This window comes from Dermacentor andersoni, chromosome 6 (assembly GCF_023375885.2).
Source record: "Dermacentor andersoni chromosome 6, qqDerAnde1_hic_scaffold, whole genome shotgun sequence".
Taxonomy (NCBI): domain Eukaryota; kingdom Metazoa; phylum Arthropoda; class Arachnida; order Ixodida; family Ixodidae; genus Dermacentor; species Dermacentor andersoni.
Genome location: NC_092819.1, coordinates 52812378 through 52827884, shown reverse-complemented (window position 1 = coordinate 52827884; position 15507 = coordinate 52812378). Strand labels below are relative to the sequence as shown.

Genomic DNA, 15507 nt, shown 5'->3' with positions numbered 1-15507 from the left:
CCGAAAGGCTTCCCTGACGACCTTATATGAACGAACATGGCGTAAATTTCACAAAGTAAGATCTAAAACACCTCGAAATCGTTCCGCAGCACGCGACAGCAATACTTTCAAGCAGCGCCGCGCCGGATCGCCCAAGCCAGAGAGGAGGAAAGGCTCTCCGCGCGCCCTATCCTCCTCGCCCGATGAAACGGTCTATACAGGATCAAGAATACCAGACATGGACACCAGAATGCTAGGAACAGCAAGAAACGAATATCGTTTTCCTAAGCAAGCCTTTTATTTGTTATGAAATAAATGCTCAACAAAAAAGTAAAGAGAAGTTTTTTTTTTTTTTTCAGTTATGCAGCTTTCAGTTTTTTCCATTCCCGGACTACGTGCAGATGCACAGTGAAGAAATGTGCGCTTCAGCTCCCTAGCTATCGCTACGTTGCCACAGAAAGTTGTCGCCGGGTGTATTGCTTCTGAGGGTTTGCTTGCCAGATGTTGTGGCATGTTATGGCCAACCTGTCAAGTTTACATTCAATAATCTCGCTTAAAGGCAGGGGAGGGGAAGATAGAAAGAAAATTTAAAGCTTGCCCCAAGCACACAGTCTTTCCTGGAATACATAGCACTTGAGTAACGAGGATTTAACTGCAGGCGCAGCGTACCAGGCAGCAGCAAACTTCTAGGGAACAGCAACTAATGACAAGCAACAAACTGTTTCTAGATCACAGCGACTTTTTCAGCAACTTACCTGTTGCCAATTTCGCCTGCTTCAGGAACTGTTTGTATGAACTTGCTCGAAGCAAGTATCCATCTTGCATCCTTTCACCATAAGACTTGTAACGGGAGGCACAGAGACCGATGTGCAACATGCTTTCAGAAACAGAACTTTTTTTAGAAAACATGACGCAACATTCGCAGAATTATAACACAGGCTCAAATTCATAAACATTACAAAAATTTCGGGAGAGTTGGCAAGTATGTTACAGTGTGTGCATATTTTGTCCGATTGTCCTCAAGTGCCCCACCTATGCATGTTCAACTGGAAAACGTGCTACTACCATATGTGCTTGCTGGCTTGCTGGTACACAGCACCAAACAATGTGAACGTGTTCTGCGCGGCATGCCAATAACTAATCTCTTTCACAAGCTGCTCCTTCGCATACTTCTGAGTGCACGTGTGCGTACATCAACTGTACTCTGTGGAATCGACTGCTTACCCTCTGTACAGCTTTGTGAAAGTTTTGACGCTTATGCCCAAGACATAGCTGCAATGCGATTTGTACTGAATGACTCTGAGCACACATGCAATGCATGTGACTAAATTTTCTGAAGGTTGGTAGGAGCAGCATGTGTGGTGTTGCCTGTTCATTCAACACAGAGAGTGTGCAGAATGTTTTTGTGCTCAGGCGTACATGCCCCATCGGTGAAATCGGCGAGATTAATACCGGTGTCACATGTACACTTCTGCTCATGATCGAGGCCGATCCGGATTGAGCTTGATCTGGATCGAATGTTGCAACATGGTCATTAGCAATCGTGATCTTGCGGGATCCATATTCAGACAATCACGATCAGCCTCTTGATCGTAATGGCAGGCTGACGTCTGCACCCTCTAGTGCAATATTCTGAAAATGGTAAAAACAAAAAAGTGAAGACAGCTCAATAAAAAACGCTTATAAACCATTTCATTGGCAATAGTAAGCTGAAAAATTGAAATATTGTCAAAATTTCACCATATTTTGCCAATCTGAATTTGTAGCCAAGGCGTTATGGAGTTCCGAGAATTGCCGATGATCTGCAGATGATAAGTTTATCTGGATCATTGGACTGTGTAGCAGCGACCATTGTTGATTGTGATCAGATGTGTATGTGTGACACCGGCATAGGTTGGAGGCTGCTGAGCTGGGACGGAAACGAGCGCCGGTGGAGGAGGGCACCTAGAGGTGGAGAGGAGGATGAGCATCACGGAGGAGGAGGGTAGGTGTTGCTGTGCTGGGTCAATACCTCCTAGATAGCACAAGGTTGATGCATTTCAATCTGTGATGTCATGCTACCTTGTCCGACTGTCATAGAAGCTAATGGGGACGCTCCTGAGTAAGCCGTGGTGATTTTGACGTCACCGCTATCATCACACCGGGCGTGGCAATGGAAATTTCTGTCCAAGTAACATGATGTCATAAAGCATAGTGCACAGGCCTGCTATCTAGGAGGCGCTGGCTGGGTTTACCTTCTCTGGCAGTTGTTACGGTTTTTGTGTGCACTATAGATGTACCTAAAGCCCCTCCATACACGTTTCCGCCAATCAGGTTAAGTACCGCCAACCTACCCTCCTCCTCCACGCTCCTCTCCCACTCACCCCCTTAGCTTCCGGCGTCAAGCGGAACTTACGTAGCTGCAGCTTCCTGTTCCGAGTGGAAGTGACGCTATGTTTTTTAACATTGTTTACTTTCGCGTCGATGGAGAGGCTTCAATTGCACCAGCTGCGGTTTAAACTGTGAATGCAATTCCATCCAAGAACCACCGCCTATTGTAATCAGCGATCTGGTCGTGTTTGCTGCTTCGCGTCAACCTGCGACGGGTTGTGCCACGAGAGACAACGTACAGTGGAATGTAGTGCCTGGGTGCTTGGAGACCACTGCAGTTTTTCGTGCATTTGGAAAGCAGCGACCGCGAACTACTACTTCAGCGGAATACAACAGCTTGTCCCCTTTGCATTCTTCTTATGGTGACTGCCACAGCTCTGCTCAGCACGCACTGGCGTCTCACCATCGTCTAACAACAGTCAAAGCGCAAATTCCCGCAGCGCAACTCCAGGAAGCGGAACCGCCGGAACCGGAAATTTTGAAACCGGAAATGCCGGAACCGGATTTGGTGTGAGGGGAAAAGGCGGCGCACAACAAAGGTTGTCACTACTTAAGACAGCGGCGGTGGCGCGTGGATGGAGGGGCTTTAGATGTACTGGCTTCGTCTGGCGATTCAGAGGCCAAATGCTGAGTGAGGATGAAGCAGCAATGCAAGCGGCGGCAGTCCGAGCACGAGTCGACCGACCCCAACTACAGGAATGTGGGTCACGCACAAGCGTATGGGAGCAACACCGATATGCTTGAGCGTAACTCGCATTCACGAAGTGAAACATCACCATAATTTTTGCTTTGATGCCCTGGTCAACAAGAAAACGTGAGAACACTTACTGAACGGAAGACAACCAAAAGACAGCACAACAAGACACAGAGTGTTTGAAAAAAAAAATACATATAATCTTGTTCAGTAACGCAGGCGAGAAAATGCTAAAGTCCAGTATCAAGGAACAGTGCCGAACTTCAAGAGATGTAATGCGCGTGGTTGCATGAGACATGTACAAGCCAGTTTTGGCACACAAAAGGTTTGCTGCGCCACGCAGGGCATCTGCACACAGTACTATCAAGACAGCGTGAAGCTGCTGCTAATATGTACACATAACTACATTTACTGACTGCTCTTCCAGAAGTCAGTGGTCAGATGAGGTGCCGTCATGGTGTCTTCTCGTAGTACAAACAACTTGTGCCAAAAGACTTCCTTTTTTTTTATATATATCATACGGATACTATGAAATAAAGTATGTCACAGCAGCAGTATAAAATTTGTCTATTTACATGCCATCATACCAGACCTGTTAAGCAAACAAAGTAATTTGTTTTAGCTTCATGCAAAACTAATCAGCTGTTCCCTAAAACCTGCCTCCGTTTAAACACACTTGAAATCCGACAAAAACTGGGGAGGCTCAAGCATTGCATCTACATCGAAACGGAAGTGCAGCTTGGGCCATGAGAAACAAACATACAGATGCAAGCCAAAGCTGCCACATGAAAAGTTGTGACTCGTCCCAGCGGCGAAACAGCACATTTCTGAAGCGTGCAGAGCCCAAGCTTTAAGACATAAGCAATAATGCAAGACTAAAATAAAACTGGCAACAGCAATATACCCTCTAAACAAAAATACTGGAACATTGAGTAACAGACGTGGATGAACTTAAGCAATCTGTATGTTTCCTTTTCAGTTTGAGAACATTGTTGTACATGCCTAAGCTTAAACGTAACAATGCAATAAACTGCTGCCTCCGTTTCATTTTACTTTCAAAACTATTCTTAGTCTTTATAAGTGCACTGTCAATACGCCTCCTTTATTTTTCCTTTTTCTCAAGATGGAGAGATTCAACTGCAGAAGGCTAACAAATAAAGTACTTATATTAAACAAGTCTGTTCCATTTCAGACTAGTGAATGCTGAGATATATACAATTACTAAAATATAAGTCGTAATTAGATATTTAGATTTAGTGTGCTGCAATAAGACACTATCATATATTATGACAGGCTCAAAAACTGTAATTTCGAGGAAGAAACCGTGCCGCATCATATTGCTGAGCAGATCACTAAGGGGTCTCTAAAAAGGAAGCAACTAAAAACACTTCGGGCACTATTACCAGCATACCGCACAACCAGGCTTCACAAGGTTTATGTCAAAAGGACAACCATGATCCCAGGTTGTCAGCCTTCAACATAGCAAAGCACAAACTAACTTCAAGATAATGCAAGACCATCCTCTTAGAAGCCCTTCCAATGATTGTACAAGAAAATGATTGCACCGATTGCTGAGGAAGTCAATGACTTGCAGCTCAAAGCTTTATGCCCTCTTAAGGCAGCAGGCCTTTCATTAGGTGGAAACTGGTGTTAGCAATCCCTTCCTCATGCAATAAATTAATAAAGAACTTCCTGCAATGTTACAAGTAGAATAACATTGTTACGTAACATGGGAAAAGAAGCTACAGCACCCAGCATCACAACGGCATTTAATAGGAAATACAAGGAGTTATTTCAAAGATATTCATCACTTCATGCATCACATTGGTGTGAAAAAAAGAAATCCGGCTGAAGGGCACAGGATAAGTATCGCAATCTATGTTTCGCAACAAAGGGATCTAAAAAACAAGGGGCTGCGAAGTACACTTTTATCTACGCCTTATAACCGAATGCTTTACGATAAAACGAGCATCATAAGCGCATTTCGTCACAAACACCATACTCAAAGCACCAGGAGCACTGCACCTGTCTCCATTCCGGCAGTTCGATTAATTAACGCAACTCAACATACAAACTGGCTTAATTTAAGGCTTGCCATAACAAAAAATGATGTCATCATTACAGAATAGAAATACTGGGCAAAAAAAAATATATATGTCCCAGATACAATCTGCACCACTTTCCTTTGTCAATAGAGGCTACCAAGTCATATAAACGTGCTTCCATACTTCAGAGAATGATGTGAAACTAAAGAAAAAAAAAAATGTACTTTAGTACCTCATGCAGTAGCTGACTTTAATCTTTCAATCTGCTCTGGCAAAGTCAAATGCCTCCTAGCCTTCAGCCAACATTTACCTCCGGTAACTTTAGTAATTGCTCACGAGCGGCCTTACATAACCACCCACACTCTTTGGTCAGGCCAAGCAATGCAGCACAATTACAAAAGCGACACACAACCACTGGAAGTCGTATGCCAGTGCATAGATGATGTAGCATTTCGTCTGGCTCTCGCTAACAGACCTGACATTTTTTTCATTTTTTGATTCACGTGGCAATATGTACTGCAAATAATAGCCCCCCCAACTGAACTATACAGCCGCGACCGAAAAAGCACCACTGCTTCAAATGCGGCATTCACCTATCTACCATACGCGTTTCTTTACCCGCACCTCAAATGTTTCGTATGTACAAATTACAGGAGCCGAGTCAAGAGGAGCATGACGCAGAAGTTCGTGCGACTTCACACTTCCTGAACAAGAAGTACAAGGAACTGGAGCAGTCAGGGACGACGCGGAGGCGGCGGCGACTCCGCCTGTCACGCCAACACGCCTGCGTTTTGGAGGACCTGCAGCTCCTGAGGCGTGTGGTGCTCGGAAAACTTGGCGTAGAATGGCTGCCGGGAAAGGCTGACAAGGAACTGGACGAGGCACGACTGGAGGTCCATGCACGAGATGGGGTCGGCCATGGCGTCAGGGTCATCGCTGTCGTCATCGCCGTCGGGGTCAAACACTGCAGTACAAGCCAAACACTGCACAAGCCGAAACTCAGCAGCGCGGTACTTGTGGGCCGGCCATAGTGAATTTCACAACAGAGCAGCACAAATGGAATAAAGACATTTGCTTTCTCCTGCCTTTCAGTTTTTTTCATTGTTCCATCATGAATGCCAGCTAGTAGGTTGTCCAGCCACCTCTTGCTGTCTAGGATCTGGTGGCAAGTAGGGTTTATGCCAGTTTGAATGCATACTGCAGAGCAGCACAATAAAACTCCTCTTCAAGAGAAAAGACAAACTACATGTGACTCTAAGTCAATGACAAATACGTCACCATGAAATTTCATTCGCTCATTTCCATGCTTTTACAGCGGAGGCAAACAATTACTATAGAGAGGTTTTAGGATGTTTGTAAACATAGGACCTTTACGGAAGACTGAAGCCATGGACAATAGTAGCAATGCTAATATTGACGTGAGAGTAATGCTTTGTCCAACTACGGCGCGTTTGAAGTATTTTGCGAATGTTCTCATCGAATAAAAGAAGAAGGGAGGGGGGATGTTAATGACTATTGCTACCAACACTTCACAACAACAAATAAGCAGATAATGGTAAGTCGTGCAAAACAGCTCTGTGCCCTCTCTGGTTAAAATCTGCACCACAACATGGCACCACAAACATGGCAGCTCACCTAGACGTCTCTGGTAACTCAATATTTCCCAATAAATGATGCATTTAGAAACAAGTTAAAACAGCAATAGAGGCACCTCTTGAGAATTATTTTTCGGAGCACTGAGGCATAGAGGGCAGGTACAGTTCAGTCTTATGGGCTGTGGGAATGCATGCGCATTCCGATATCTTCCCGCATTGCCGCGATGTCACAGCCAAAGCATCTAGTTACCTCCTTTCTTTGAACTGGGGTGACTCCGTCTCCACGGGTCGGATGAAGAGCAGTTCACTCGATACTTTTTTGTCTTTGGGCTGACGAGCTTGCGACTAGCCGCAACTCAACTCGGCCGCGAAAACTGCGGCACGCCATTCTCCTGCAGCAGCTGGCATTTGTGAGTGAATGACCGCCCCAGGGCCTGAGCGCAGATTTACGCTAGGTGAGCCAAACCATTATCAGCCTCTTATGTGTTTTCCCCATTTTACGGTTTTTCGCATCAGTCGCGTGGAACACTTCCACCGCCGTGGCTTTGTTTTTGTCTGTTGTTGCCATTGCTGGTGTGGATAACTAAGGGGAACAAATGCCTCACGGTAAAGACTTGCTCTGTCCCCCTGGCCTGAAGGTGCCGTGGTCACAACTCGCTGTGAACCGTGGGTTAGGGTCACAGCTCTGACATTTAAGGCTGCTGCAAAAGTGCTAGCGAGTGACTGCTGCTCCGCTGGCGTGGTGCAATCCAGATAAAGGTCGGATACGCACACACGAATTTGAGCAACACCCCTATAGGGCAGGGCTTGTGTCGAATCCTTGGACTGTCACCAAGTAGCCAGACTCTCCACCTTACCATTCCATTTCACCTGCAATGAACTCTGCTAAGTTAACACCTACCGCAGTAAAGGAGTACCGACTCTTCGTACTCCGAAATGTTCCTACACTCGACCTCAACTCCACAAAGTATAAAACAGCCCCACGGCTCAACTGAAGTGATTACTGCACTAGGATAACAATCCTCCACAAATCCTGAGCTGAGCTAAAATTGCGTAACCAAGTGCTCTCAGAATCTACTCGTTAAGCACTGAAGTGAAGGTGCGTTCCTCAAGCAACTCCTCAGAGATTCTTGTGATGAGTTGCTGAAATGAAGGGATGGCTTTGAAGTTGCTGAATAAACTCCTTGCACTGTCCTACAACAAGGAGTTGCTGAAGTAAAGGGACACATCTCAAACCAGCTGCTTTGATCTGAACGGGCAGTCCTCAAGCAACTTCTTGTAGTTTTCTATGACAAAGAGTTGCTGAAATGAAGGGATGGCTTTGAAGTTGCTGAATAAACTCCTTGTAATGTCCTACAACAAGGAGTTGCTGAAGTAAAGGGACACATTTCAAACCAGCTGCTTTGATCTGAACGGGCAGACCTCAAGCAACTTCTTGTAGTTTTCTATGACAAAGAGTTGCTGAAATGAAGGGATGGCTTTGAAGTTGCTGAATAAACTCCTTGTACTGTCCTACAACAAGGAGTTGCTGAAGTAAAGGGACATATCTCAAACCAGCTGCTTTGATCTGAACGGGCAGACCTCAAGCAACTTCTTTTAGTTTTCTATGACAAAGAGTTGCTGAAATGAAGGGATGGCTTTGAAGTTGCTGAATAAACTCCTTGTACTGTCCTACAACAAGGAGTTGCTGAAGTAAAGGGACATATCTCAAACCAGCTGCTTTGATCTGAACGGGCAGTCCTCAAGCAACTTCTTATAGTTTTCTATGACAAAGAGTTGCTGAAATGAAGGAGCACCTCAAGCAACTTCTTGCACTGTCCTACAACAAAGAGTTGCTGAAGTGAAGGACTACATCTGAAGCAGCTCATTGGAGTTTCCTACGAGAGGCTGCTGACATGAAGGGGCATATCTCGAGCAACTCCTTAAAAGATGCTGAAGGGGCATTTCTCAAGGGACTCCTTGGAGCGTCCTACAAGGAAAAATTGCTGAGGGGGTGTTTCTCAAGCAAATCTTCATCATAGATATCTTAGAGGAACATTGCTGGAGCACAGTGTCTCCTTCGATTCAGAGGTAGCGCTGTGCTCTCCTCAGTTAGTCAACGAAGAACCTCAAATCAAAGCCTGTTTGCAGAGATGAGTGTGAGGTAACTGAACATACCTGCATAGTCTGAGGCAGGAGCGAAGTGGCGCATAATGTTCTCTGCAGCATCCCCTTCCATTTCTCCTTCTTCCTCCCATTCTTCATCCTGGAAAAGGTGAGAGAGAGAAAAGTCGACAATCACGATTACCAACTGCTCAGGTATTTGAGCAGTCATCTCATGATTCTTCAAAGGGACATGAAAGTGGCAAATGTCGTCAAGCCAAAGTGATAGGTTATTTTATTTTCACTTATTTAATGCTTACTGCAGTACGAGGACCGAGCAGATGAGTGTACAACAAGATACAAAACATACACAGAGCAGGAATACAACCTCAAGGAGTTTAAAAAGACGAAACAAAATCAGTGATGTCCTAAGAAAAAAAAGGTCCTTTCTGGAATGTTTCGGACAAAATCAACAGAATGAAAACAAATTCAACGAATGAGTTTAATGTGTTTTAAGATTCTCAGTCATAAGAACATTTACTGGCAAGACATTCCATTATGCAGGAGCAAACACTAATATCCGATGAAAAGGCCAGGGTGCTAAAGTACAGTGCTATTTGGAAGCTACGAGTGTGCTGTGACCGTCATGATAAATAGGGGTATAAATATGCCTCAGAACTGATATTAAACTGACTTGAGAGAACTAGAAGTAGAAACGAATTTTGATGAGGATGTGGACCACATCAAGCATTTTTGTCTGCAGTCCTGAACATAATTGGTGTTGAAATCAGGTGAATTGTAATATAATCTAACATTGCAGGATTCATTGAGTGTTTGTCTTTAGAATCCTGTGAACCCTCTATTGGATCTACAATAATTAGGAAAATATGTGATGAACACCATACCTCAGAATCATCCTCTTCCTTGTGCATCATTGCATGGTCAAGGCAATTGCTCAGCTCATGAATCATAAGCTTATATATTTTGACCAAGACTGGAATCTCTGTCCACTGGTCTGGATCTGGGAGTCACATTGAAGAAGTTGTTAGGGGAAAAAAAGGAAGACTGTGAAATGCAAATACACAATGCAATGAAAAGGCAAATAAGTATTGCTTTGGTATTACATGCAGATTGCACTTTCTACACACATTGCTGCTCCCTACTGTCTAAGCAAACAAAAAGCCGACATGTAGGCAGAAGAGCTCCAAGCATAATTCATTAAAGGGACACTAAAGGCAAATATTAAGTTAAGCTAAAGTGATAGATTAGTGCTCAAGAATCTCTAAGGCGTCAATATTATAGCGGCGTCAATATTATAGCGAACAGAACCATAATAATAGAGAAATTGAGGTAAATGCAGGACATGGGTAGAGACTTGCCCGGGACGTTCAAGTACTTGCCCGATGACGAAAGCACTCCTCAGTTAAATTCTGGCACTAGCACTCAACCACTCACTGCAAAAAACATCCTTGTGTTGTATTATAAGATTAAATAAAATGCTGCTTGTCCAGTTCTATTTTATTTTTAGAAAACAAAGCTCACTGAAATTACCCTTGACAACGAAGCAGGCGCTCAAAAGGTTTCGCTTTCGCTAGACTCTGCGCCGTCCACGCTTTCGCGTTTCAGTAGTTTCGTTATCACGTACTGCTGCACTGGTTTTGCTGGCTTGCGAAACTAGCACAAATTGCAAGTAGCAGAGAATTCAACTTCCATGTGATGTTGCGAGATGCCGGAACGGTCTACGCCACTTGACCAAAAAGGAGCTGCAGCGGCGAATCCATCGCTCAGTCTTAGCTTGGCACCGCTGTCTGTCGGACACCGTTTTACTCACCGACGGCAGCAAAGGGCGGTGATGACGTATGCAACGTCATCACTCCCCCAGTTAGATGGCAGGCAATTTGAGTTTTGAAAAAGGTGCTCAGACCCTTCATATGTAATTTTCTTGTAAACTAAGTCTTTTCTTGGCATGAAACAAGCATTATGAGGTTTCTGGAATGGTATTCGAATAGTCCACGCTGACTTAGTATTTGCCTTTAGTGTCCTTTTAACTATAGAATAAACTGACATCGCCACATTGTGACGATGTGTGATGCGCATTGGTCTGTACAACAGTTGAACATAGAACAGTACCCTGGCCTTGACTGTTAGAAAATTACAATGGGTATTATAAAAGTGAAGCTCTGTAGGCAGACCCTCCCGGACCTTGATGAGTGTGGCTGCTTCCGCTGTCTCGTAAAATAGCTGACGCACATGGCAGCATTCATATAATGAATCGGCTTATATGTAGTCCTATCTGTACTAGCCCTACAGATGTCCTTGTAGCCGGCTCTGTACTCTGTGGAATCACCTAGTGTAACAACGAACAGCACCTAAATAACCTCAGTGCAACAAATGTATGCCTTCAAGAGCACGATTCCTTTACTAAAATGAAGCTATGTCTTCTTCCCCAGAATTTGTCGTGTCTGCTCGGTCAGTTTCTTGCCGAGCAAGGTAGGCCGGTCCTGGAGATAGTGGGACAGTAAACTGGGCTGATCCCAGAGATGGCACGATAAAAAGTGGGTAGATCCCAGAGATAGTGTAACCTGCAGTCGCGTAGTTCACATAAAGGGATTTTCCACATCTTGCGAATTTCCCAGGCCGGCACCGAATTGCTTTGCTGCAGAACGCGTTGCAGAAGATTCACAGTTTCATAGCATTTAATTATCTGCTTCCAAAAGCTTCACTTTACATGGATTTGAAAATGTGCATTGGACCTGCATAAATTTGTATACTGTTATGTCTATAGTTCCTACACTTTCCTTGGAGGTCTCATTTTAGTTTTAAAGATAAGCCGTAAGGAGAAAGAGATGCAAAGAAGGAAGGGTGAGGCTGCATTATCTCGTTTTTATAAGCAAGTGTTGCACACTCAGTGCTGTATATGCGGGAGTGTTGCCATGGTGCTCAAGCCCCTTGCCCAAGTTCCACAGATTGGGGTGATTTGTTTGAACTGCATCATGCTTCATCCCCTCGATGTAAAAGAGATGGTTGGCTGTCTCATCTTGCACTACAAATACGAGATGAACGAACACTTCGATATTAAAAGCTTCCCAAGAGGGAACAGAACTTGATGCACGCACGTTCTGCGATGTCCGCCATCACAAAACTGATACAGTCGGTGACAGAGGCTCAAAATAATGCAATGCAGTGAGCGTACGAAACTTTCCACAAGGACGCTGCTGGCTGGGCACAGGTGGAGACAATAGTGTAGTATGCATGCCTAGATATTAACTTCCTAAACATTTTTGTGAAGACCTTCTCGTTACTTTTCAGTCCCTGCTCACATAGTTGATGAAGGGTACAAGCAAGAGATAGAAGCCGCATTGTAAATGCAGTTTACAAAAACAAAAACAAAACTTCTGAACAGGAAGTTCTGTACGTACTAGCAGCACTCTTCGACCTCGTCCGAATGCCTTCGTTCATGTTGAACACTCTGTCCCCCTTGACATTGATGTTCACCAGACGAGAGTCGTTAGTCTGAATTCCATGCTCCAGAAGCTTGCATAATGCCAGTATGCTGCAAGTGGTTGGGATGGGGGGATAAGAAGCATATGTGAACACACAGGACGCCCTTGCTAGAAAATGAATTGTCAACAGTCAGTGGTGTGCAGATCGTGTATTGTTCATTATTGCAAAAAACGTGAATGGAAAGATACAAGTGAAAAACACAGTACGAGCACTTACTAACTGAAAAGCTTTTATTTGAAAGTGACTGCGCATGTATCAAAATCTTGATATATAGTAAAACCTTGTTAACCCAGATTTCATGGGACCAAAAAAATATCCAAACTAAAAGAACACCGAATAATCGAGGGCACCAAAAAACCATAAACAAACGCTTGCTACATCAACTTTTTTTATTTGGTGAATGACTGAGCAAATCCTGCTTCTATTTTGCACAAAAGCAGTCGGAAAGCTGCAATTTTCATCACCTCGTGACTGATTAGTGCTCGCAGCAGTGTAGGCCTTGCAACTTCACAGTGCGGCCAAAGAACACAAACACATCTTCCTCTGAGACATGGTTTTCACTACTGTGCAATTATTTTTCCGCCAGTGAGCTGGTCCCCAAAAGATTGTCCGTGCATCTTGATGTAGCCGGTGCTCTTCAGCCTCGACAGCTCTGCAGTGAGTCAAAGCGAAACTGTTTGCCGCAACCACTGCGGACGAAACCATGGCCGCTATTGACGCATGGACGGCAACCTTGCTGTTCTGAAGGCGCGGGGCCAACGCGCACGCCGTATAAAAGCAAAACAACCGTTTGCTGCAACAACTGCAGACGAAACCACAGTTGCTATCGACCCTATCATGGATAGCAACTACGCAGTTTTTGAAGGCGTGCGGCCGACGCACGCATAGAGTCATAACAAAAATACCATTTATTTGCTGCAGCCGCTAAAGATGAAACCACAGTCGCCATCAACGCAATCATGGATGGCGACTACGCAGTTACGGTGGCCTACGCAGTGTTATGCGCAGTGGTAAACGCGCGAATAAAGGCTTTGAAGGCTCTGAGAAGAGGTTTATTGGCGGCTCGTAAGGCAAAAGCGCAGCGACCGGGAACGGCGGGACAGCCCGAAGCACTGTCCAAAAAAGGCGACAGTAATCAACAGCGCGAGCGGAGCCGAGCCGCGCGTTGGCGATGTGTCTGTGCCGCGCGGCGCGTCTTCTTCTTAACAATCTCCCCCCCGGACAAAAAGAGCCATCCTGGCGCCTTAAGAATCGGGAGGCAGAGGGTCGTGGTAGGGCTTCAGACGCGAGACGTGGACAATGTCACGTCCACGCCGGCGCAAGTCTTCAGGTGGTGACAGTGGCTCAACTAGAAAATTCACCGGAGATGTTTGCTCCAAGACTCGGTAAGGCCCTTCGAATTTCGGGACGAGTTTCGAGGAAAGCCCCGGAGCCTGGAAAGGCACAGACAACCACACAAGAACGCCTGGAGCGTAGGTGGTGTTCGGAAGCGTGTCGGTGCGGTTTTCTTTCTGGCGCTGCTGTTGCTCGGCCGTAAAGGAGCGCGCTAGCTGGCGGCATTCTTCGGCCTGTCGGGCGATGTCGGACACAGGTAGACACTCGGAGGCGTCAGAACGGTATGGAAGGAGCGTGTCGATGGTATGCGTAGGCTGGCGGCCATACAGGAGGAAGAAAGGTGAAAATCCCGTAGTGGCCTGGATCGCGGTGTTGTACGCGAACGTGATGAATGGAAGGATGCGGTCCCAGTTACCATGATCAGATGCCACGTACATCGACAGCATGTCACCAAGTGTGCGGTTAAATCGCTCTGTGAGTCCGTTAGTCTGGGGGTGGTATGCCGTGCTTGTCCGATGAATAATGCGGCATTCCGAGAGCAAACTTTTGACGACTTCGGAGAGGAAGGCGCGACCTCGATCACTGAGGAGTTCTCGAGGTGCGCCGTGTCGAAGCACGAAGCGATGTAGAACGAAAAAGGCTACATCCCGTGCCGTAGCACTTGGTAAAGCAGCAGTTTCGGCGTAGCGTGTCAAGTGGTCGACAGCAACTACGATCCACCGATTGCCGTCTGGCGTCATAGGAAGCGGGCCGTATAGGTCGATGCCGACGCGATCGAAGGGTGTGGCAGGGCACGGGAGCGGCTGCAAGGCACCAGACGGGCGTAAAGGCGGCGATTTGCGGCGTTGACAGTCAAGACAGCACCGAACAAACTTTTGTACAAAATTGTACATGCCGCGCCAGTAGTAGCGGTGGCGAATTCGTTCGTACGTCTTGAAGACTCCGGCATGGCCACACTGTGGATCGTTGTGGAAAGCGGCACATATTTGTGACCTTAAGCTGCGGGGAATCACCAGAAGCCACCGACGGCCTTCAGGGGAGTAATTGCGTCGGTGGAGCAGCTGGTCACGAATGGCAAAATGAACTGCTTGGCGTCGGAGGGTTCGGGATACAGGCATGGTCGATGATCCAGAAAGATAGTCGAAAAGAGAAGCGATCCACGGGTCACGACGTTGTGCGGTGGCAAAGGAGTCCATGTCGAGAGATGAGATGGAGTGTGCGGAAGTTGTTCCGCAGGCCGTGTCTGGAGGTAAAGGTGAACGAGACAGAGCGTCGGCGTCGGAGTGTGTTCGCCCACTGCGGTATACGACGCGAATATCGTACTCCTGGATGCGTAATGCCGAACGGGCTAGGCGGCCAGTGGGATCTTTCAAGTTGGCAAGCCAACAAAGCGCGTGGTGATCTGTGACCAAGTCGAATGGGCGCCCGTAAAGGTATGGTCGGAACTTGCCAAGTGCCCATACTAAGGCCAAGCACTCTTTTTCGGTCACGCTGTAATTGGCCTCAGGCTTCGTCAGCGTGCGACTCGCATAGGCGACTACGTATTCGGGGTAGCCTGGCTTTCGTTGGGCGAGGACGGCGCTGAGACCGACCCCGCTGGCATCTGTGTGTACCTCAGTTGCAGCCGACGGGTCGAAATGGCGAAGAATAGGTGGGGAGGTGAGAAGACGACGCCGCGTAGCGAAGGCGGAGTCACATGCAGGGGACCAGGAGGAGAGGGTGGTGTCACCGCCCAGAAGCTGAGTCAATGGCGCCATGATCGATGCGAAATTCCGAACAAAGCGCCGGAAATATGAGCATAGGCCCACAAAGCTCCGAAGTTCTTTGATGGTCTGAGGCTTCGGAAACTCAGCGACTGCTTGAAGTTTTGCAGGATCGGGTAGAACGCCGTGCTCGGACACAA

The 15507-nt window shown here is 46.3% G+C and overlaps 1 protein-coding gene across 1 annotated transcript in view; it reads right to left on the bottom strand.

Annotated features, from left to right (window-relative positions):
* Nucleotides 1-3219: 3219 nt before the first annotated feature.
* Nucleotides 3220-15507, bottom strand: part of Ipo9 (Importin 9) — a 61144-nt gene continuing 48856 nt past the window's right edge. Inside the window, exons 22-25 of the mRNA XM_050171730.3 lie at nucleotides 12185-12318; nucleotides 9671-9786; nucleotides 8841-8928; nucleotides 3220-6052 (exon numbers count right to left, since the gene is read on the bottom strand). Coding sequence (XP_050027687.2) covers nucleotides 5859-6052; nucleotides 8841-8928; nucleotides 9671-9786; nucleotides 12185-12318 — 532 coding nt within the window. The 3' untranslated portion in view covers nucleotides 3220-5858. The remainder of the gene's footprint in view (nucleotides 6053-8840; nucleotides 8929-9670; nucleotides 9787-12184; nucleotides 12319-15507) is intronic.